General features: G+C 38.0%; 2 protein-coding genes across 3 annotated transcripts in view; one reads left to right on the top strand and one right to left on the bottom strand.

The window, feature by feature from the left end:
• The first annotated feature begins 3,202 nt into the window (after positions 1-3,202).
• Positions 3,203-23,848, top strand: part of rtf2 (replication termination factor 2) — a 29,925-nt gene continuing 9,279 nt past the window's right edge. The window contains exons 1-5 of the mRNA XM_042505291.1: positions 3,203-3,335; positions 3,962-4,056; positions 4,291-4,384; positions 5,424-5,563; positions 5,996-6,074. Of these exons, the coding sequence (XP_042361225.1) occupies positions 3,267-3,335; positions 3,962-4,056; positions 4,291-4,384; positions 5,424-5,563; positions 5,996-6,074 (477 nt within the window). The 5' untranslated portion in view covers positions 3,203-3,266. The remainder of the gene's footprint in view (positions 3,336-3,961; positions 4,057-4,290; positions 4,385-5,423; positions 5,564-5,995; positions 6,075-23,848) is intronic.
• gcnt7 (glucosaminyl (N-acetyl) transferase family member 7) lies at positions 9,134-18,724 on the bottom strand. 2 transcript variants are annotated; one of them, XM_042505278.1, is made up of 6 exons: positions 18,260-18,278; positions 17,426-17,452; positions 16,332-16,587; positions 15,497-16,238; positions 12,223-12,318; positions 9,134-10,374 (listed from the first exon to the last, which is right to left on the bottom strand). In XM_042505278.1, exons 3-6 carry the CDS (start codon positions 16,536-16,538, stop codon positions 10,133-10,135), a joined length of 1,287 nt encoding a protein of 428 aa, XP_042361212.1. In that variant the 5' UTR covers positions 16,539-16,587; positions 17,426-17,452; positions 18,260-18,278; the 3' UTR covers positions 9,134-10,132. The 2 variants fall into 2 exon arrangements, with proteins under 2 accessions (XP_042361212.1, XP_042361202.1); XM_042505268.1 differs by lacking the exon at positions 17,426-17,452 and having other exon boundaries at positions 18,260-18,724.

Here is a 23,848-nt window from a genome sequence, read left to right on the forward strand (position 1 = left end):
AAGATGTATGTTTTTTAAAAAGTGTGCCACGAATCAGCTCATTCACCCCTTTTAATGAATCAACTTACGTTAATGATATTAATTCATAGAAGCTGACACACTCCGCTTTGTGTGAACCAATGTGGCAGCATTCGATCAGGATGCAGGAGAGAAGAATGAAGCACTAACATACATTACTGATGTACCAGCTTTAAAAAAAAATACACATCATCTCTCAACTTTCTTCAACATTTGAAGCTGCACAAAGATCAGTAAGCTGAGGCTGATACTGAAATAATGAGTTAATGCTCATGTTAACAGCTAAGCAACTTTTTTATCAACTTCTTTTAAACAAACAAAAATCAAATAAAATTTAAATTCGATTTTTTGTAAATTTAATATATTATTGCTCTTTTTTTAAAATGGCATTGCATTTGGTGAAGAGCACATTATGACCTTTTTAGGACTCAAAACTCAAAGTTTAAGACCCGGGTCTCGACTCAGGACTTGTCTTGATTTGGGACTTGAGTACATAGACTTGAGACTAAGTCGTGACTTACAGAACAATGACTTAGTCCCACTGCTGCCTTTTGCCTATACTGCAATTTTAGGTTTATTTGAATTAAATCTGATTCAACTTCTTGAAAAACTTAAACAAGTGTCACAGTATTTGAACAGATCAGGGTTGTATTCTTCAGGGTCGTAATTAACATGTAGCCTGCAACCCATAAAGAAAACAAGACTTCCACTATTTTCATTTTCATTTTGTTGTCATTTCAGACTGCCTCTGCTGTATTTCAGCACACATCTCTCTGTTACATGAATAGACGATGTGACATTTGGACTATATGTCTCCAGTCAGTGAAATGTCAGGTATTAAACAGTTACAGTAAATCCTCTGTTTTTATCCATTCAGTTCAAGTCACTTTAAAGCTTCAACACAGGCATTTTTTGATTACTTTGGTGTGCCAAAATACTTTGGGATGAATCCAGAGCTCGTCGTAGATATTTGCATTTTTACTTTATGTTACAACACAGTACATAAAACTAGACTTAAAGCTGATTTGGAACTTTTGAAATGCATAACATGGGTGCAAAAACCCCCCCCAAAACCCGCATTTCATTTTTAACCAAGATTTAATCATCACTTTAATATATCATCTAAAAGAGCTCCATCGGGCTTTGCAGTTTTGACAACAGCAGAACATGCAAGACAGGGATAGAGGACCATTGTTCTAGCCTCCTTTTATCCAGTAGCCATTGTGCATTGTGGGTTCCTGAGGTGTTGGTTTGCAGTATCAGCCTGGGGCACTCCACTCTCTCAAAGATAGTTTGCTAACAGAGCTTTTACTCCTTTGCCTCTAATGAAAATCCATACTAAACATTTAGCTCTGTGTGAGAAAGGGGGGAAATTCAATAAGACACATAACACAATTTATAAATTACAGGAAGAACCAATCGAACCAACAGGGAAAATGGAGAAATGTTTTTATGTTTATATTTGTTAATTGTAGAACATTTTGGGAACCACAGTAGCAGCGGCATGTGTGTTGTGAGTGTAGAGAGGCAGGAATCTATTTTTCTCAGCCAAAATGAAGTCCAATGCTGTGTTTTCATTCAGTTTTTTCTTTCACTCAGAATATCAGCCATGCTGCCAGAGATGTCTCTGTTAGGTATTCCCCAAACTAATGGTCGCTCTTGGACAGCGCCATCGATAGTAAACTAATCTGCAGCCTGCAAGGCACAGGAAACAGATCTAATTAGCACTCATTGAACTATCTTCCAAGGAAACTTTCATCTTTAGACCACTCTGACAACAGGCCTGAAAGCCAGACTAATGTCACTTACTAGTCCTGGGTTTAATGGCTGACTGAAAAACATTTACCAGATGGAGGGGCAGTCAAAGAGGGAAGTCATCAACGTGAACTGTCTCGTCATGCTGACGTGTATGGCCACAATAGCATAAGTTGATTCTGAAAACTTATAAAGCCACTGGAAAATTGATTTAAAAAAGTATATATATATATATATATATATATTATTTCTTTTCCAAGACTGACCTGGCCAAGAGGGCAACATAAAACATTTTTACAACAATAAATACAAGCAGACAAATACAACCATCACATATTACAACGAGCAAGCACAACATCCAGTTAAAATGCAACACAGAACAGTCAAATGCATTAACGTGCAATTTTCAATTCCAGTGAGAATTAGAGACGCTTTCATATTTACCACGAGTGCTATTTTCGCAGCCTTTTAAAAGAGACTTAAATCCCCCCACAGTGATAAGCTCAGACAATTTTCAGGTCCTTCTGTAAGTTATTCCAAATAGAGGGGACTGCATATTTAAAAGCTTTTTTTTGCCAAGTTCTGGTGTTCTGGTCCTTTGGGACCAACATAAAGAGAATATTGTGTGAGCGCAGGCCATATTGATGCAGCAATTATCATAAGTTCTTACTGGTAATAAGTTGCTTAGTAAGTATATGTTCATTCCCATGTTGTGGCATCATTATGTTAAAATTATTATTACTCTTTTTTTTAATATATATATATATATATATATATATATATATATATATATATATATATATATATATATATATGGTAGACTAAATTTCTTCTTGCTTTCCATTCCCGTGGCAGTTCCCATCTTTGCTGCATGATAAACAGAAGCTGAGTAAATTATATTTTGGGTGATGCTTCCACACTGTGGCTGCCGCTACAAAATACACCTCAAGAAGAGTTTGAAGGGGTTTTTTTTTTACCCAGCTTTATTTAACAAAAGATATGTACAAAATAAGTCAGACAAACAAGAACACAAACATACATGTGAGCACTAAAAAAAGACACTTTACACAGAAGATAATAAATAAACATCATATCAATACATAAACCGATAAAAATATTTTAAATATTATTTAAAAAATACAAAAAAAAAGGACAGGACAAAAAATAAAAATAATACATATTCACATTATATCAGGGGTTTCACCAAAGTTTTTGTAATAATCCAAAAATGTGGGTTTTATTTTGTTCTTTATGAGAGTGAGAGAGGAAAGCACTGAATTAAATTCAATCAAGAAAATACTGAAAAAGGGGTGTAAACCTAAAATGTTTTGTTTGTTCATTCAGCCACTAGAGGGCGACGTCAAACGGTTCTCACTTCCCGCGAGCTTTGCAGATCTCTCGTTGTTTATTTACAACCTGGAGACTTCCGGCCTGTAGTAGCTTTCTCCATTGCAAGCTAACTGGTGAATAAACTTTACAAGTCAGCTTTCAAGATGGGATGTGACGGTGGCACGATTCCTAAGAGACACGAGTTGGTGAAAGGACCCAAAAAAGTCGAAAAGGTCTGTTACGCTTATTTTTTTCCTTCTTTTTCAAATTTTTAAAACCGATACTGGAAAAAGCTGTCAGTTGTTTGCTGTTAGGCTAACAGGCTAATGCTAGCTAGCGGCGAATTGTTTGAAAGATATTCGTTTTAAGTGACAATGTGTTTGACAATGTGACAAAGTATTTTTATATAGCTTTACTTACAATATATATCAGTCACTCGCCGGCTTTGTATTGTGAGGTGACATGTACCCGTGGTTACGTTGGTTAAATACCCCACAGTTAGCTTGCCAATCAAAGTTAGCTTCTCAAGAAGAACATGCTGTTTGTTAAATCGCCACATATTGAAGACGAAGCGCCAGTTTACTAACGGGTCAATGAGATATGAGAATGAGTTGTATTAACACAAATTGAGAGGATAGGTTACGTTTCATAGTGATAATGTGGCCAACATGTTTACGAAAATATGGGTCCATTGACTCGGAAACATAATTGCAAATGTTGCTTGCTTTCTGTTACATGTGAGCTGTATCTATGAAAATGCTGGTGTGTTTAAATTTTGTAAAGTTGAAAAATAAAACACGTACTAACGTTACTATTATGTGTGTGTTGTGTGCTCTTATATACCCGTACATGTGTCCAGGTTGATAAAAATGCAGAGTTAGCTGCCAAATGGAAATACTGTGCCTTGAGCCAGGAGAAACTCAGACGGCCCATTGTTTCCTGTGATCTGGGAAGGTAAGAGTTGGCTTTCTGTTCTAGTCACCATTATTTAGGTAAAATAAGCTACCCAGTTACAATTATGGAGAGCACTCTTTGATGTGACACTTAATCGATATTGTATGTGTATTTCAGATTTATTTAAAAAAAACTTACAGTAACTTGCAGACTAATGAGCTTTTCATGGCACCCAATCAGCCATCGATTTTTGATATGTCACAGTATGCACACTGTATCCATGTTATGTTTCAGGCTTTATAACAAAGATGCCATCATTGAATACCTTCTGGATAAGACTGCTGAGAGACCCAATGCTGAAGCTGTAGCTCACATCCGTGGGATTAAGGTATGTTGCACCGACATTTTCTTCTCATGTTAAAACCTGGGATGGATGAAGTGCCTAAAGCCCCACTTTAGGGAAATCGCTGATATCTTGCCAGAAAAAGACACTGGTAGAAGTTAAAGTCACCTTTTAGAATATTACTGAAGTAAAAGTCATAAAGCATCTGTTATTTAACTGTACTTAAGCATATCTTCATGAGATTAAGTGTGCTGAAGTGTTGAAAGTAAATGTACAAGTAGATGCTGGTATTAAAAAAACTGTGAGACTTATGATGATGATTTCTTTATGATACACTACCTTTAAAATGGTGCCTACTTCACACTTGAAGAAAAGCAAGATCTTTCTTAAAACTTAAAGGATTTAAAGAAAACCATTAACCTCCTGGTCTGGCACTCAGGAGTAGAGCAGCCACTGTGCAGTTGCATGTTACAAATCTTTATCTCCTTGAATTTTTACTTACCCTCTCTGCTGTGGGATGCCATTTGTTGCTTGCATCATGAAGTCAGTTTCTTTGTGGATTGTAATCTTGAGCATATAGCATCTAATCTGACGTGCATCCTGGGCTTTACTGGAAATTGAACTTAACTGTGGCTTTGACAGCACTTGTCTCCGCAGTACTTTCTCATACCTGATTAACCAATGATCTAACTTGCAAACTAAGACCACAGATTTGCACACCTTACCAATTTTTTTCCTTTTTTTTAAGTAACAAAGTAATGAAAATCCTTAGGGAAAATGTACTGGAGTAAAAGTATATATTTTATATAGGTAATGTGCTAGAATAAAGGTAAGAGTGTACAGAAGTATAACAACTCAAGTATAGTAAAGATACTCTCAAAAAATACTAAAGCGCTGTAACAAGATATTCTTACTTTACACCACTTGTTAAAACACACACATATTTCCAGTGCTGTTCTGTTTTATGTAAGAGTGCCAGATTTTAATTGTATGTTTATGCTAGGGGTATCACTTCTGTGTATTTGTATTGGTTTTACATTATTTTATTTTTTTATGCATGTACCTCCATCTACACCTTCTGCAGGATATAAAAGAACTGAACTTGACTGATAACCCTGAGTGGGAGGGAGAGAGGAGGAATACTAAAGGAGACAGATATGAGGACATCCACTGCGGCATGTTCATTTGCCCTGTTGTCGGGTTGGAGATGAATGGCAAGCACAGGTAAAAAACAACAAGTAAAGGGTCCAAAACCTAGCAATTAGAAAGAGGGTGGTGTTTTCTTATGTTTAGTATAATGCATGAAGTATCACCAGAAAGCTTCTCCATTTGATGTAAAGACCAACTTTGTGCATCCAGTTTATTGAAGTGTAGAAATCATCTACTCATCAGGCAAGACTTTCAAAACATATCAGATTTTTGGCGAGTTCAGTGCTAATCACATTGTGCTAGTAGTTGATACACGTAGCTAAAATATTTGACAGAACTCAGCTGTTCTCATCACAGATATTAAACTTCATATAAACCTTTGATCAAACAGTGTTGGATAAATGCACCTCACATACTTGTATCGACAGCTCACTTTCTTCAGGAAATGTGCTAAAAGTTTCTTTATTTTTTAAAAATATTTTAATGCTGCTATGTGTCCATTTTCAGGTTCTGTTACCTGCAGACCTGCGGCTGTGTCTTTTCTGACAGGGCCCTGAAAGAGGTCAAGACAGAAATCTGCCATAAGGTGAGCCATATTTTCCCAGTCACTCTGTTACAACTTTCTTTGATGGACTGATTGTTTGCCCACTTTGCTTTATTTACCTCATTTTATTGATAGATTTCTAATCTGTCCTTGCCCTAACCCTCTCCTTACCTCCCTATCGTTGGCCATGCAATGTTCGGCAGTGATTCTGCCTCTCACTGCTAATGTTGGGTAAATAAGCAGTTATCAATGTAGATAACCCACAGGCAGTCTGGCACAGGCATGATTGCAGATGCACAATCTGTTGCTTAGATGTCAAAAAATGTGTGTTAAAACTGCAAAAGGTAATGTGATGTTGAATAAATTGTATCAGCTCTGCAGAATCTCAAACTAAAACTCAAATAAAACATAGTGTATTGTTTACATTGTCCCAAAACGGTTTTATTAACACAAGTGAAGTCATTTAGATGACTAGAAATACTTCAATTTGAAAACAAAATAAATAAATACAATGAAATAAATAAAATAAAGGAACAGAATTAATCAGTAAAGGTATACCTGAGGAGACAGTCTGACCACTGCAGCAGATATTTGCTAAAAAGTCTTCCTGTGTGCTTTTGGGGTGATTAATGGGTGATTGACCTGTCTGAAATATATAATTTTGTAAATGTCTCACAGGCTTATGATACAAAGAGATGGGTGAATATCTTATCAGTTTGTGTTTATAGATTTAAAAGATAATCCAAAATGATACCCAATTGGGTAATGCATTGTCAGAGTAAAAGAAAGGAATAATAATTAAAAAAAAAAAAACAGCAACATTTTCAAAGACTTATTGCTTCCAAATATTTACTCTATATTTGTTGGAATCAGCAAAACAACATCAATAGCCACAGCATTAAGAAATGTATTACAAGTAACAGTGATAAATTATTTCCTTTTTTTATTTGGTCAGTTATGCTAGAGAGGGCAGAGTAGAAATGGTTTAAATCAATAGAGCCGCTCGTCTGCACATACTGTACCTGCTATAAATCCCTTTGTAGTGCAATGGGAATCATACAGCCTACTCCAATTTGCCCCTGTTCTTATGTGTGACTGTCTTCCACATTTGGCAAATGATCAGTTTTATGTTTTCTTCCACAGTTCCCTTTTTGTTTTAGTAGTTTTGGTATGGCATAAGCTTTGGTCAGCTAACATGAGGACATCACTCACATGAAGTTGTAAATGCATGTTTAGGGTTAACATTTTCCTCCTTTTCATCAACTTTTTCATCTATTTTTGAGTCATTTCTGACAATGAGTCAAATGGAGCCACATGGAAATCAGTAGCATGCCGTTGAACAATTTGGGGTCCTGACCTGTTTTAAGCTGTGGTCAAAATTTCTCATGTGCCGGCTATAAACACGTAGCCGACCACAGATTATATCCATTCACTGTTGTTGTTTCTGTGGAGGTGGAAGCATTTTGGCACAGATCAGTTGTTTGACTTTGTCAAAAATAGGACCTGAAACTATAAGAAATGTAACATTGCTTCTTGTGGGAAACTGGCTGTCTGCAGAGATTTTTACTTGGATGGACTTATTAGGCAACACAGTTTTTCTGTATTTATAGCCACTGACATTTAGGAGGACTTTGCATGCTCCTTAGCTAATCTCACATTTGCCTGGTATAGTGCAGACTGTTCTTGGCAAATTTGATGAATATGTCAGAATGTAGTTATAGGACTTAACATTTTCAAGCAAAAGACAAAAACAAAATAAGCTGAAATCAGCTGTGATTAAGTTGAACTTACACAGTAAACATGTTGTTTTTTTTTGTTGCACAAGTGATGTAAAAATTCCATCATCTATCCAAGTCTTGTAATATAGCATGAAATGACATATAATTGTAAATCGCTGGACAGTGTTAGGAGTGTTAAGCCTGAATAGTTTGTGAGGTTTCAGAGCCTAGATCATATTTTGGAATCAGTCAATATTGATGATTATCACTCTGAAAAAATCATTATTTATTTCAAGTTTAAAGGCTGAATTTTGCGCTTTTTCATTGTGGTTTAAACTATTATTTATTGTCAGAACTTGAAAACATTTGCAGAAAATCAGTACATTTTACAAATGAAAGGTAGATTCAGTACAATTATAATCAAAATAATGTAATTAAATTAAACAATACATAGACAAAGAATTCTGGTCAGTAGCATGTGAAACTCTTTGTAAAGTAGGTTAAAACATTTTACAAGGGCGTTAGCTGACAATGTAAAAGAACAAAGAGGCAAAAGACGAAATGTGTGAAGTAACGTGGGCTCATTTCTTCCAGAAGAAAGTCAACCTGATCTGATTCAGACAAAAATTATGTTTATTGACTCATCTTCCTCTCCTTCTACGAGTACAAACGTTACCTCTCCTTTTTCTTCTGGTTAATGGGCATTATTGCCAACCTCCCTTGAACATTTACTATATTACTATTTACTATATTGAGAAAAAATACAACTTATTGTTAACATTTTACACATCGCCCAGCCCTACTTGTTGTTCACATTTCATCTTCTACCTGTACCTTGAAGCAGCATGCCCTAACTTTCACAGGCCCTTGTGTTTTCAGTGCTTTTAGTGGTCTGGATACACTGTGAGGTGGTGTGTTTTGCCTGATTATTTGTTAGAGATTTCAAGTTTAAACTGATGAGAACCTGCAGCTCTGATCAGTTCAGACGCGTTCATGATGGTAGATTTTTTTTATAGTCTTGTTTAGGGCTGGGTATTATCAAGAACCTCACAATTAAATTCGATTTCGATTCTTTGGGTCACGATTCGTTTAAATTTGGATTCGATATTGATCCAGTTGCTTCGATTCAGTTACGTGTGTTGATGTCAGAAATACCCAGATAATTCATTAGAATACCTTCTGATATGTGTTCAATAAAGTGTTCATTATCTGTATTGATTTAGAACAAACTGACACCAAACTTATTTTACCATTAGCCTACATTTTTATTTATTAAATAAATTTAAAACTAAAATAAATTTAAAGTACAGAAAAGTGCACATTTTTGCCTGAGCCGAACCTAAAAAAAGTAATAAACATTTATGCAGGATTTATCTACCTGGATCCACAGCTTTAGCGTTAGCAACAGGCTGCAAAACATCTGCGTGTTGTCGGCTCAAAGGTTACGTAGGTTCGTCTTATTGTTGCGGTGTTTTAACACTGACTCACAAGGCTCACACTTGACGTAACTACTATCGACTTTGTGTATCCAAACGTCGGCTTTTAATGTTGTCGGCGCTGATTTTAACACACTGCTACCTCGCACCACTGTCGCCATTTTTAATGAATAAACAACAGCCGGTGTTTGGGGGTCAAGCGGGACCTCTGAACAACGTCAGTCACTCTCCAGTGGCACTCACACTGCCCCCACAGGAGCGATGCATCATCACAATGGAAATAATCGATTTCAGGATTTAATGAAACAATACTGAATTTGCAAAAAACATATTGTAGAGCACCGATGAATCGATTTTTTTTACCCAGCCCTAGTCTTGTTTTATAAAGGAAGGAAGGGAGATTTTTTTTTGTCATAATTGTCTTTATTTGTTTATTTACACCAGGTACTATCTAATTCATAAAAAAGAGAAAAACAGACAGTAGTTTTTAATCAACAAGTGTTTTTGTAACTGGACTACACACTGAACAATATTACGTTAAACATTTGCCTAAATGTTTAATTAAATTAAACAACAATGCATATTCAGACATTTATTCAATCCGTTGTGCTGTGTAGTTCTCTTATATAGTGTCTCCTATATACCTGTGTATTTTATTTAATGTGAATTCATTGTACTTCTGCATCACTTAAGCTGCTTTACTGTAGATATTTTAGTCCTCGCTGTGTTCTGATTTACATAAAGGACAGCCATCTCACAGTTTCATACGTAGATAAATATGAGTAAGAACGGTAATCATGCAGCAGAGGAAGTAGGCAGTGCTTCCTCTGCTGCTCTTAATTCAGTGTTTTTCTGCCCACAAATGAGACATTCACAGCCACTGAATGAGTGCAAGTAATCGAAACTGCACGTAACCTGACTTTTGCTGAGGAAACCAAAAGCAGTTTCATGCTCCAGCAGTGCTGTGGAAATAGCTGCTGCTTGAGTTGCTCTGTGTAGCCAGCAGCCATGATGGCGCTATGGGAACAGTTGCCTGGTTCAACACCTTGTTCCTGTGCCACTGCTCCAGGCAGTCAACAGCCTCAGGAAAGGTATTACTCTCAAACTTATTGGCAAACATGCTGTTTCTCTCAACGATCCATGGCAGGTCTTCCATTGCAAAGATACAGATGTCTCGTATGTAATGCCCTGAAAGACAACATCAGTTTTTCATCTTGTACTTGTGTATCACATATATAGAATCTGAGTCTGTTTTGCCTCACATTTTTATTATCACATACTATTACTTCTTATTTTTTAAATCTGTTATCTGTAAAAGGTCATAAAGAACACAGACTAAACCTATTGCAGAGTATGTCATATCAGATAAATCCTCATATCTGTCCTCTTATCATCTTTTGTTGAGTAAATCTTGCCTTGCCTTAGAATGTAATTGGTCCTGTAATCCTGTCTGGAGCCAAAAGCCAAACACAATACAAAGAGTTAGGAGCAGACAGAGTTTATGTTATAGGGCAGATGTAGAATAAAGCTAATGTTAAGTACGCGTAATCAATTGGTATAATTAGTTTATGTGTGCAGTAGAAAAGGGTATTTTAAGTAAGTTCCATACTGGCATACTCACAATAAATTTTGATATCGAGTTATTATTGAGTTCCTGCCAAAAAAAAATAAAAATTTAACAGAAGTGTAGGGTCAGTAATGAACACCCAGGCGAAAATGTGAGTAGAGGTTAGTCTACTTTTCTGTGCTGCACAGACCGTAGAGATTAACTAATATACCTAAATTGAATGTTAATCTTCCACTACACATCTGTTTTGTCAAAATACTTCCAAACATTACTCTTGTGCCTGGGGCCAGATACATAAAACTCTGTCCAGATCCATGACTTAAACTTTGTGTACCCAAAAAGGCAAAAATATGCATTCACGTTCTTTTTGTCAGATTTAAAAAGCTGTGCTTATACCTGATTGTTTTATAAATCTCAATCTTTGTGGCACAGGACGCACAAGCCTAATTTCCACCCCCAAAGTTAAACATAAATTGATGTAGAATTGTCCTTAAATATGTGCTTGCCTATTGATACCTGTGTCCCTCCACCACTCCTGACCTGTTGATTAGAAATACAGAAAGTACAATTTCACAGACTGCTTCTCAACGGTGAGGTTCAATGCCAAAGCACGCACAGCTAGATATTTGCAACCTCCTTTCCGCTAATTCACCACATTTCTGCAAACCATCGTCATGGTAAAATCTCAATCACTCTGATTATTAAACATCAGAAGGGTGATAAATGATTCATTCATAGCCCTCATGTTCAAACAGACTTTACAGAGTGCTTCACAGGATAACATGAAACAATCTCTAACAGTGAGATGAATGTGAATAAAAATGATGATGAAATTTATCTCATAAATGATTAGACTCTATAATGCGCCTTTGACTGATATTTGACACCATGCAGCCTGCAAAAATAATAACACAAACAGAGTTATCTGTCTCTTAAGCTATGTTAATCTGCTCCTTATCATATCACCTGCAGCTACTATCTCGGCTTAAACCTTGTGTACACCTGGTCTTAAGAATGCATGAGTTGCGCATATTCTCACAGCACGTTCTTCGTTTATAAATACCGATTTATACGTGGAAAAAGACTTTTGCATGTTTTTTGTGCGTACACATCGTTTATGTATCTGGCCCCAGTTTATCACCCTTCCCATAACATAAGATGTGGTGTCTGACTGAAGCCTTGAACATTGTCTGTGGCTGCATAGATATATGATGTCCAAATTGAGAACTCGAGTACTCATGCCTATCCCTAGCACATAGAAGTGAGTTTGGCCACCAAAAAATACTAATTTGAACATTTGTTTGTAAATTACATAACAGATTTTAAGTATTGCTATGGCATTTTAGTGTCACAAATTAAACATTACAGTTAAACAACACATGTAGAATTTTAGACAGATAAGCCCTGTGGAACAGTAATTAATCAATTAAACGTTAGCTCATTATTACACATGCACTTTCGTACTGTACCTTTGCAGCCATTATGTGCCTTTCCTTCTTGATCCCTCCATTTGATTGCCCGGATGGCTCCTTCCCAACCTCCATCTATGTGACTGTTTGGAGCTTCTTCAAACACATAACCAGACAAAATTAGTTCTAATTATGTGACCTAATTGAATTATAAGGAGTAACTTATGGGCTGTCATGTCCTCTGCGTGGTAGACAGCCCCGGATGCTTTCCATGGAAAAGCTTACGGAAGCGGCTATGTGCAGCTCTTTATCAGAGGTGGGGAGGTGAATTTGTCTGCCAGTTAAGTCTCATCCTTTAAGCCTTTTCTCGTGTAAAACTGAAACCTGTTTGAAAACGCTTCCTTGAGAGCATCAAATGGCATCTTTGTGCAGCTTATCCAAGAAAGTTTTTTTTCACCTCAGTCACGTCTAGTTAATCTTCACACCTCTAAATAAGAGCACTGCACTGCCACTTCCCTAAAATTTTCATTGGGAAGGCATAAACAGGCCTAGTATTTACTTATCACACGTATAATGTTCCAAATAGAAATTATATTAGGATAATACAAAAAAAAATCATAAAGAACATCTATTGTAGCCTTATTTTCACACTAGCAGTCCTAAATAATGGAGCAATAACATTGATTTTTAAGAATTTCTAACATCTTTGCAAAATTATCAATATGAATATTGATAGCACTTCAAGTCAATGAGAGTTCAGTTCAGGTTAGACATTAAGAATAGGCTTCCACCCTGTGGCCCTCTTCCCTCATCACATTTCCCTCATCACATTTCAACCACCCTTCTTAGTACCACCTGGGGACAAACTTTCTTTGTGGAGGAAAATTGTTGTTTCAGTTTACCAGATATCTGACATCCTGAAACTTAACTCGAAAGTAACCAAAGGTGTGCAAAATGTTAGAAATGAGAACACACCTTCTGATACAAAATTGTTGTTGACTAAGGCCATGTCCACACGGAAACGAGTGTAGGTGTATTCGCAAAGGTTTTTTTATCGTATGGATGTTTCGTCCTCATGGAGCCGGCATTTTCGGAGCCCGAATATGCTAATTTTTTAAACCGGGTCTCAGCGTGAACAAATCTGAAGACGCCACCCTTGCGTTTCCATGTTTACAACCCATACGCATCTTTCCTGAACCGATAACACCATAGCCCCAACTCTTCCTTAACCTGCATGTGCTTACCCCGCCTACAAACAACAACAATAATGGCGGATTACAGTGTTGTGTTCGTGCTGCAGAAGCTTCTGAGCGTGATATGGCTTTTACAGCAAAATCCTCTGCTCCTCTACTACCACTGTGAGCAACAAGTGGACATGGAGAACAGCATATGCAGCACGTTCCTAGATACACCATGGAGAACAACCAGAAGGGCAACCAGGAGAAAGTTTTGGGTAAGCCCAGGCAGAACCAGCAGTTGGTGGGACAACTTTGTCAATGGTGTTGTCATAGTTAATGAATGGCAGGAGATCTTTTGCATGTCCAGAGCTTCTGTCGTGCCCTGAGGGAAGAACTGTGCCCATATATCAAAGGGCAAACAAAAGAGTTGTGATAACGCTTTATTTCCTGAGTGAGGAGGGAGGGCTACAGAAGACTGCTTACTAATGCCTTCGCCGTGTCACGCCAGACTGTGTCCGTCATTGTTAGGCAGACATGCAGAGCAATCGCCATCCACCTGGGTCCAAAATACATCAAGCTGCCTTTTACTGAGCCCGAGGCTGAGGATCTGGTTGTGGGCTTCCATTGTGCTCATGGCATGCCACAATGTTTTGGAGCAGTTGACAGCACCCACATCGAAAAACAAGAGCACCACACATCCTTGGCCACTCCGACGCCCAGTGTCCACCGCCTGCCTATATTTGCTTGGGATGATTTTACCTTGGTGGTGACCTGGGCTTTTGTTATGGCAATAATGTCTTGAAGGAAATCTTTGTCTCTCGGGTGCCTTGGATACTGCAACCTGAAATATGTCCATTATATCACTATATTTGGACTGGCAGGACTCCCAGTCAGCATTCTCCTGCAGTTTGTTTGTCTTGTAGTCAAGTGTGACCCGAAGCGGAAGTTCTATCTCGTTGTCAGTCCACAGAAATGTCTCCTTTCTAGCTTGATTTGTATTCTCCGCCTTTTCATCTTTGTGTGTTTGTTTACATGGCATGAGTTTTATGCGCATGCTCCATGTCTTATTTTCTGTTTTTGCTGTATTTCAGTGGCAGCATTACAGCACCCCTTACAGGCCTGGCATATATAGTGGGGTTTTTTCAGTGGTTTTGTGTGTACCCACATATTTCTTGAGACAATTCTGTGTTTACGGAAAACTTTTTTTTAAACGAAAAAGAAATAGATCAGTTCCGTCTCTATGTGGACATGGCCTAATATAGATCTAGTATCAGTATGATGTTAAAGGGGAAAACAACCACAATTAAGAACTCCGTTATGTTATTTCCATGGCCCAAGGAGAATTCAAACCATAATTGTGAACATGTGCTACTCTCCCTTAAAGCCTGAAACTAGAGAAGTAAGTCTCAAACTTGTGATGTTATATGATATTAAGTCTGGAGCTGCTCAACAGACAGTGAATGGGAGCCTGATTTTGTGGACCAACAAAATGTTTGTTTTCTTTTTTATATTCAAATGAGTTTTATTCTGGAGCAGTGTTCTCAGTTCTGAAACACAAAATGTACCCATATACTCAGAGCATTCCCCCAGGTACTCTCAGTGTCATCTTTAACATATTTCCCAAATCATTGTCTTATGGAGTAGCTCCAGACTTTATACTAGACCACATCACTTATCACATATCGCATTTATCACTTTCTGTCTTTTAATGCTGTTACATTTTATGCTTATTTTTGCTGATGTGCCAGTAGTACAAGTTTGATGGCTTTAGTTATACTGTGGCTCACTTTAAGGCCAATCCAAGACTTCTGACTCCACAGTTCGTACATTGGCAATGCTGTTTATTTTGCCACATACAAAATTTGTCCATCAAAAAACAATTAAACGCTGGTCCTCTTCTCTACCATCACATTGCTTTAGAGCCCACACTCGCGCAAACTTGAATTATTGTGATAATTGCAGAGTGATTGAGCCATTTTAAGAAGTCTAAGGATCAAATATGCTTTTTGACCTTGTTGCATTGATTGCTAAATCTCACTCCCCCTTTGATTCAAACATCATGATCACACTAGTTAATATTTGACAGATTTATCAGGATCTTTCCACCACCATGTACCCATTTAAGAACGCTGATACATTTGATAACTGCAATTTACCTTTGATGTGGTTGAGGGTAACCCAGTAGTGCTCGTCTGGACTAAATGTGTCTTTAGACCACTCCAAGAGGTCCTGGGCTATTTGGTTTTCCATAACAAAGTCTACAAAAGCCCTTGTCAGAGCATAGTAGGCTGTTCCAAAATAAACTTGAAGATTGTGTGGAGGAGGACCTTTTGTTAGTCCTAACCCTTTAAGAGCTACATGTGATCCCGTTATCTCGCTGTGCTGGAGATGTGTCCTGTGCCTCATAGTTGCCGGCTGCTTTATCCCAGGCGTCATGTTTCTGTCCCTCCACTCTTTGCTCTGCATGTACCGCACCAATTCCAGGTTGCTCTTGATAGGGAAATCCTGCCCACACAGATTTATCACCTTCTTCCAGCCAACCTTGGATTTTGCCAGATCTTTCATGCAGTTCAAATCTGCCTTTAGGCGAGAAAAGCCAGCATATGTCACTGTTTCGCTGCGGCTGGAGAGGAAAGTATTTTTAAAGCAGCTGACTAGCTTTAGCACAGCCGCCTGGTACTCCAATGGAGCCTTTTCATCCACATGAATGCAGTAGACATTTTGTGGCATGTAAATGGCCCGCAACAGGCGCACAAATAGCTCCAGCTCCTTGTGAACAGTAACAATGAATGCTAAAGGGTAGTCCTCTTCCTCTCGACTTAGAGGTCTTGTGATAAAGTGTAGGTCTCTCATCATATTGGAACACTGCATGCGACTATCCAGAATATAGTTTTCCACCTATGGACGGAAAAAAGATATAAGAACACCACGCTGTTCAAACATATACCCTTGTATCTTTACCTACATTTGTCAGTATACGTCAAAACATACCTGGCAGTCATGGCGGTTCCACTCCACCCCTTCCTCTGTGCCAAGCAGCGAAGTTTTACATTGTGCAGAGAACGGCCTGCAACTTGGAGGCTCCAGTGGCTTGGGCTCTGTTGGCATGTTCGTCCTCAAGTAAATGACTGAGCAGATAATAATACTCATCCCCAGGCACAACAGGAAGCTGCATTTTGTCCCTTCAAGCTGGAGCATAATAGCCCTGCTTCACCGCATCCAAAAAGCACCACCACAGATGAAACTCCTGCAATAAAGACATCCACATTGGTTATTTGCAGTAGGGTCTTGGAGTCCTGTGGGATAATAAATAGGGTTATATATGTAGGTTAGCACTAATTGATGGAGGCAGTTTTTAGAGCAAGAAATGTAGTTGAGTGTACCAAATTCAGCCTATTAATAACTGTTATTTGAGATGGGACGGATAACTGGCAATACATTGTCTCTGGTTCATATTTCTGAAACATATTTAAAATTTGCATTTGTGAAATATATAGGATTTTAACTGATCTTTATCAGGTCAGTTTTTTTAAATCATGCAAACTAATACATTTCAACTGTAGAGAGTTGTTCTTCCTCTACTTTGCGCCCCAACCAAAATCCAAATCAAAACATATAAAAGAAATCTGTTCAGCAACATTTGGCAAAATGAAGAGGGAGCTGACAAAGTAGAATACTTAAATAAACCTTTTAAAGACAGACATGAAAGTTTTTTGCAATTGATATTTTCATTCTTGTGAGGAACATTAATTGAAACTATTGCTGAAATGAGTAGCTAACAGATAATGTATTACCTAGAATTTTTAATCAGTCCAAAATCAGTCACGTGCAAACAATAGAAAATTTCTGGTTATAGTTCACTTTCTTTTTGTTTCCTATTATTATGAAATTAGCATGGAGATTGTACAGACAAAATAAGAGTATCTTGAGATAAAAACAGGGGTAATTGAGAATGGCTGTATTTTTAAATGGATTTTACATTATTTTACATTAATCTGAACTTAACTGAAAAACAACTGAGAAATGGTTATTTGCAATAACAAAAGCAATTGCAGTTTTAATTGAAACATGCTGTAGAGACTCACCTAACAACGAGCTTTGGTGACTGTATTCTTCAGGATAGACATGTCCATGGTGCAATACATAGTAATAAGTAAACAACATTTTTGTGAGATGTGAGGAAAGGTTTCAGACTGATATTCTCAGGGCACCTCATTGTTTCCTGAGGCCTGAAAATACCAGCCTCTACAATTAACTAGCTGTGCAGTAAATCCAGTTTGACTGGATTCTTTGCTGGTCAGTTTTCAAAATAATAGTTACTGTTTGATGCATTGTAAGGGTAGTGTTTGTACACCAAACTCCCGATATCTTTGTAGTACTTGACATCAATCTCTTGTCAACTCAGAATGGTCTTTATTGAGCATACGAGAGACTGTGGAGTATTAGAGAAAAAGTCACAGCGGGGAGCAATGTCTCTGAGGACTATTCTTAATCCCAGTGAGGCTTCCTCACATGCTGTTAATGACCAAAGATGAAGATATCCGCAGGGAAGCTGGCATGAAAATATATACTTTTCCAAACCTCTGTTGTGATATTGTCACCCCCCACCCCTTACACACACACCTTTCCTCACTGACATTGGGAGAAAAAACTACTGAAACCCAGCATGTATGTAAAAAAAAAAGCTTGATTGCTAATAGTGTAATTTGAGTTTTTTTCTGAATCAAAAACCTCAAATCTTTTGATAATAATCATTTTACATTTTTAAGATTCACGGAGGGATTATATCCATCTTCTTATTTTGCTGTCTAGATCAGATATGTAAAGCTTATATCAATGCATCACATGTAAACACACATACAGGCAGATACAGTATGGAAAGACAGAATGTCAAAGAGACGGCAATTAGAGCTGTTTACCTTGGAGGCAGTTCAGTCTGTAGTCCTTGTTGAGCGGTAAAACATTAGACATCAGCGCCTGTTCTCATCATTAAACAGCTACTCTGAGCTTTTTACTACAATCCATCCAGAGTCCGGTTGAGACCACAAGTCATTCCCATTGGTGCCATCATCATCAGCAACAGAGCAACAACAGCAGCAGCAGCAGTTTATGTCATATGTATCAGCTAAACGTGGTTGGCAGGATGGTTTTGTACAGAGAGTGAGAGGCTGTGCTCTCTGAGCTTGAGACCCTGTCAGAGTGACACAGAGTGCTTTGCATGTGCTTTTTTTCCTTTCTGGTCATATTCATCGCTGATTAAGTCACTCCCCCGACATCCCCATGAGATGAGGTCTGTCCCTGCCTGGTTACCAGAAGTCACACCCACACATGCACCTGACACACCGGAACACGCTCAAATCACACACACACACACACACACTCCCTTTTTTCCACTCTCCTCCCCCCCTACAGGGTCCTACTCACTGGTGCCCACACTGTCTTTCCACTGAGCCCGCTCTTTCTGTCATCTTCACCCTCTTGTTGCCTGTCAAGTAGCTGGTTCGATGGTGAGAAAAGATTCTAGTTGACTTGATATCCTGGTTCTCAGCTCACTGGTGGCCTCTTTCATACGTGATAAAGCAGCCGCAGAGTGACTGACTTCAGAGCAGCACCCACAGTTTGTTTGCTGCCTGGTCAGCTTCTGAGATTATCCCTCTTGTGTTGAACAGAGCACATGGCCCGAGTTCACACCCACTGAGCCTGCATTACGGCAACACAATAGATCCCCTGCTGGTTACTCAGGGGTTTAATATTTGTGTTTGTACATGGGTGTGTTTTCCCTTTTTAGAAGCAGCTGTGCTGCTCATGTTAGTGCTTTTGAGTTTTATACGAAGTTGTGAAATAGAGATTTTGCACTTTCTGTTTAGAAAAATTGCAGTGATGTTCAATAATTGTTCTTTTCAAAGAGTGTTCTTCAGTGGTTTCCCACAGAGGTGCCTTGACCAGGTGTCGTGTTGCATTTCTGTTAACAATTTACAAACTGTTTTGGATAAATTAAATATAGTAATATATCTACCATCTAAGTTTTGAATTAACTGGCATAGGCAAAGCTTATGTGAAATGAATTAACCAGAATAATTCTAGTTGGTCTGTAATGCACAAATCATTTGATCAAGTAAAACAAAGTTCTCGGTAGTGACAACAGTTAGTTTTCTATTGTAGCATTCTGTTTCAAAGGGAAATTCCTGTTGATCAAGTTAAGAGATGAAACATTTAACAATATGACTGTGGTTCAGTTGATTTTTACCTTAGGCAAGATATGACACTGTAATCAGACTTTGTATCCACCTCGATTTGCTAGAAAACTATATTGTATTTAACTTTTTTTGTGAGCAGGGTGCTGCCATCTTAAAGAAAGCTGACTGGTAATATCATAAGAATGGTTAATCTCTGTTGTCTGAGTTTACTAGTGGGAGTTGTTGAAATGGGCTTGGAAAATGTGGTACTGTAAAGCCTGCTTAGTCCCTTGATGGCTGATTTATTCTGACATGAGGTCACCAGCTAGCTTGTTGAAAGATGGCTGCACCCTGCTGGCGAAAAACATGAAATCCAGTCTAGCTTTTTTCTCAAAACTTGGTTGATGTAAGGGATGTGTGATTAAGAAACTCCCCGAGTACTCGCATTAAATTAGAACACTCGGTGTCTTGCAACAAAAAAAATCTGTTGTAAGAATAGGAATGTACATTAGCTGGTAATGTAAAAAAAGGGGGGGGATTTGAAATACACTTATTGCACAACCAGGTTCCAGGTAGCTTATTAAACCATAAATCGAGAGTAAACATGAAAAAAATCAGCAAACTTTCTGCCATTGCTAGTAAAGTTACAGGTTAAAGGCAGTATTGAGGGAGCCCTTCTCCTCAAAGTCAGTTCACCCTCTGCCTGGCACAAGTAAACAGCAGCTAACATCCTGTTTACACCAAACACGGAGCAGTTTAGCGGTCTGAACAAACTCTCACAGACACTGAAACTGCCCTACTCTATCGTTAAACTTATTAATAGTCGTGTGATGCTAACAGTAAGCCCTTTCTTTGTGTGCGTGTGTGTGCATGGCACTGTTCCCGGGTGTGGAGGCCACATTCTCACAGCAGTAGTAATATTGATAAGCAGAGAGAGGAGAAAGGGGACAGTGGGGCAAAGAGGTGCTGAGTCAAGCAATACCCTGCACAAAGCTCTACATTAAAATAAGATTTTACACATTCTAAATAGACAGAAAAAAACAATAACTATGTTCAAATGTAGTAGGGGTGGTGGTAAGTACTCTATACGTTGAACACTGATGTCCACATAAGTAATCGAGTACTCATGCCTATCCCAAAAGGAACCATAGTCATATTATTCAGCGTTTCACTTCTTATTTTAACTCTGTAGAGTGATTCAGCCTGCCTGTCATTCAGGTAATCAAAATTTTCCTGCTTTTAGGTGAGGCGGAGGTGGTACCACCCTGATCATGTGTTCTATGCCCTTAAGTGGCTCAAGGAAACACTTTTTACAAGCAACATTATTTTAGTCAAGTCAACTTTATTTATATAGCACAATTTCATACAATGTCGGCTCGATGTGATTAAAAGCATCTAAAAAGGACATTATTGTGTGCTGACGGTCAGATTTGTCATACATTGCTTTTTGTGTCGTGCATCTGGAAGAGTTTGTCATTTGCAGTTTGGAGCGTGCTCCTTTTCCCCTTGTGTCAGTGTGCTTCACACACAACAAATATGTACAAAATAAAATAAATCTGGGTGCAAATGCATATTTACATATAAATACAGGAGTCAGGAGTTTATAATTTTAAGATTGGAAATAAATAATTAATAGATTGTGGCCAAATTGTTACATGGAATGTCAGTAGGGGTGCAACATTATGTTTTAACAACGATGCGATATGTGTGATACATGGTTGGTCATGTATGACACATATATATGCAAGACCAATATGGGCTATGGGCGATATGATATGAATCAATGACTAGAAATCAATATAGTGACTTTTTTTGGCCTATTTCTGTGGAGTGGTAGTTTAGGTAAAATACTGGAAAAGCATGATACACTGAACTACACAAACATTCAGTGCAAGCCCTTTATTCAGTGTGTGTGAAATAGATACCTGGATACTAGACAGTCAGGAGTCTGCTGTTTTTTTTGCAAGGGAATCAGAGAAAAATTGACATAACAAGTTAACATAACAATTAAATGGCAAATTGCCATTGTATTTGACCTTCTATCTGCATATTTTACAAACAGCAAGTGTTGTATCAAGAATGTCTGTTTTTAAAAAAAACAAATTGTGTCCAAACATTTGACTGCAAACGCAGACTAAAAATCTCTTGCTCTCCTTTTACCTGGTGCTTCCCTGCGATGATCCACCACTATCTAAAGCTGCTGAGTGCTGACACTATATGCATACCAGAACACCGGAGAATGGAAGAATGAACCAGAGTAATGTTTACAATTATTCACCATCATAAGTGCAAAAAATAGATCCACATATAGGGCTTGATGCTGACTTTTTTCCCCCAAGGAGCACATATGTTCCTAGCTTAACAAAATTAGGAGCACACTAACTTTAGAAAATAACTTTCTGCACATTTAAAACATTTCCCACACATCCCCACAACTGTACACTTGTACTTCAGAGGTAAACACTGTAGCACTACATTTACCTAAGAGAAACATTTACAGTTTTACTCACAAAACAACAATTAAAATATGATGCATTATTATTTAAGAAACTATCCATCATTTAATTACAATAAAAAAAGGTTCACTTTGAACAGATTTTTAGTAAATTGAAATGCATTGTGCTAATAATTCCTCCTCTGAATGCAGGACTTTGACTTTAATTTTTAGCTGTTTTCTATTAATAGTTTTACAAAAGAAAAAAGTTTTGAGTACTTCTTCTACAGCTGCCAACCACCTACAAACATCCCCATTTAGAGAAAGAGTGAAACTAAAGCAGAGCAGTGTGTCTGGGGCCTAAAGCCCCTACAACACTAAATACGCCCCTGGTAATAATGAAAGTGCACAGCACTGAATGAAAGAAGAGACACCGGCAATGTGCCCTCCCATTTATATAGAATTCCATTGACAGGCGGACAAAGCTAAAACAAAGCAGTCTGTAGAAGTTTGTTTGTTCATTTAGACACTTTGGATTCACTGAGCTGCAACAGTTTGGCCAAACTGATCAGCTGCATGAGCGATCACAGTGGTCCAAAAAGTATTATTATTATTTTTAATTACAATGTATTTATTATTATTTTGTCAGTTTCTGAAAAAATTAAGTTATATTGGCTGCTTAAATATAATCACCTCACTGTTTGATGATGTTCGAAACAAAAAGTTGTCTGGCAAAACTTTGCTCCCCTTAATTGCACGATGGGGAAGCCTTTGTGATGTGCATTACATTAATGCTGTGCTGATATGGTATATGGCATGTGTAGGACATGCGCACTGTCTGTACTGAAACATCATTGAGGAGATAAATAGCCTGCCTGCTTTGCTTTGCGGTAGCCTAAACTGAATTTTTGCACTCAAATCATTTTAATCCCATAATTGCAATCCACAGACAGAAGGAAAAGGATAGGAAGTTGGCTAAGTTTTAAAGCAAAAACATTTTAGTAAGGCTATAACTAAAAATTAATTAACTTTTGCACTGATAAAGTGGAAAAAAAGAATTTCTTTACCTTTTATTGGTGTTGACTATGCAGTGCCTTTTCTTCGTAGTTGGCAGTTTTGGCCCTGACTTGTCTGGTGCACTGTCTGATTATGATAGCGCTTGGTAGTGGTATCACCACCACAACTGGGGCACGCCAGAACTGTTTTTGCAAATGACGGATATCTACCAAGTGCAAGGCTTGCTAGAAGATATGCAGTTTTGCCAGTGCCTTCCCTGGTGCACTGTGCTGATTATGATAGCACCTTATTACGATAGCACCACCACAGTGGGTTAATGACACAACTGCAGTTACAAATGGCGGAAATCCACCAAGTGCAAGGCTTGTCAGCAGATAGTTTTTCATTATAACACCTGTCAGTGTGTGAGTTTATTGAGAGTTGGAAGCAGACGGAAATTTGATATAGGCAGTCGCCTTCCAAATCTTAGTGCAGGAAAAACCCTGAAAATTATATGCATGGCAATTCAAGTGAATTTATCAATACACCGTACCATTTGTTTCCCTTTCACATGCTTTCACATCCTGCCTGTGGGTCTGGTTGAACTGGTTTTACTACCCCCTCTAAAGAAAACCCTATGTAATGATAGAAAACTGCGGGAGTGTCAAAAAAAAAACAAAACGTTGCAACGGGTGCAAACTAAGGTATGTAAGTAGTTTCACAATAATAATGGGTTGACCATCGAATACAAATTAAAAGAAAATGTGGTAAACATAAACGTAAATAAAACAAACGATAAACTCAGTGAATAGCTCCTAAACGAAATGCCATCAATCAATGTCTGTCTATCTGAATCTGAATTTGCCTGTTTTCATCTGCTTCACTGTTTTAATTTGGTTTTC

The sequence above is a fragment of the Plectropomus leopardus genome, chromosome 2, assembly GCF_008729295.1.
Source record: "Plectropomus leopardus isolate mb chromosome 2, YSFRI_Pleo_2.0, whole genome shotgun sequence".
NCBI classification, from domain to species: Eukaryota; Metazoa; Chordata; class Actinopteri; order Perciformes; family Serranidae; genus Plectropomus; species Plectropomus leopardus.

Excerpts from the sequence above, each read along its gene's own strand:
- gcnt7 (XM_042505268.1), bottom strand. The coding sequence starts at position 16,538 with ATGCTCCAGCTTGAAGGGACAAAATGCAGCTTCCTGTTGTGCCTGGGG. Across the intron at positions 16,239-16,331 it reads GGAACCGCCATGACTGCCAG|GTGGAAAACTATATTCTGGA; the intron begins GTATGTTTTGAC and ends TTCCGTCCATAG. Across the intron at positions 10,375-12,222 it reads GGCACATAATGGCTGCAAAG|GGCATTACATACGAGACATC; the intron begins GTACAGTACGAA and ends GTTGTCTTTCAG.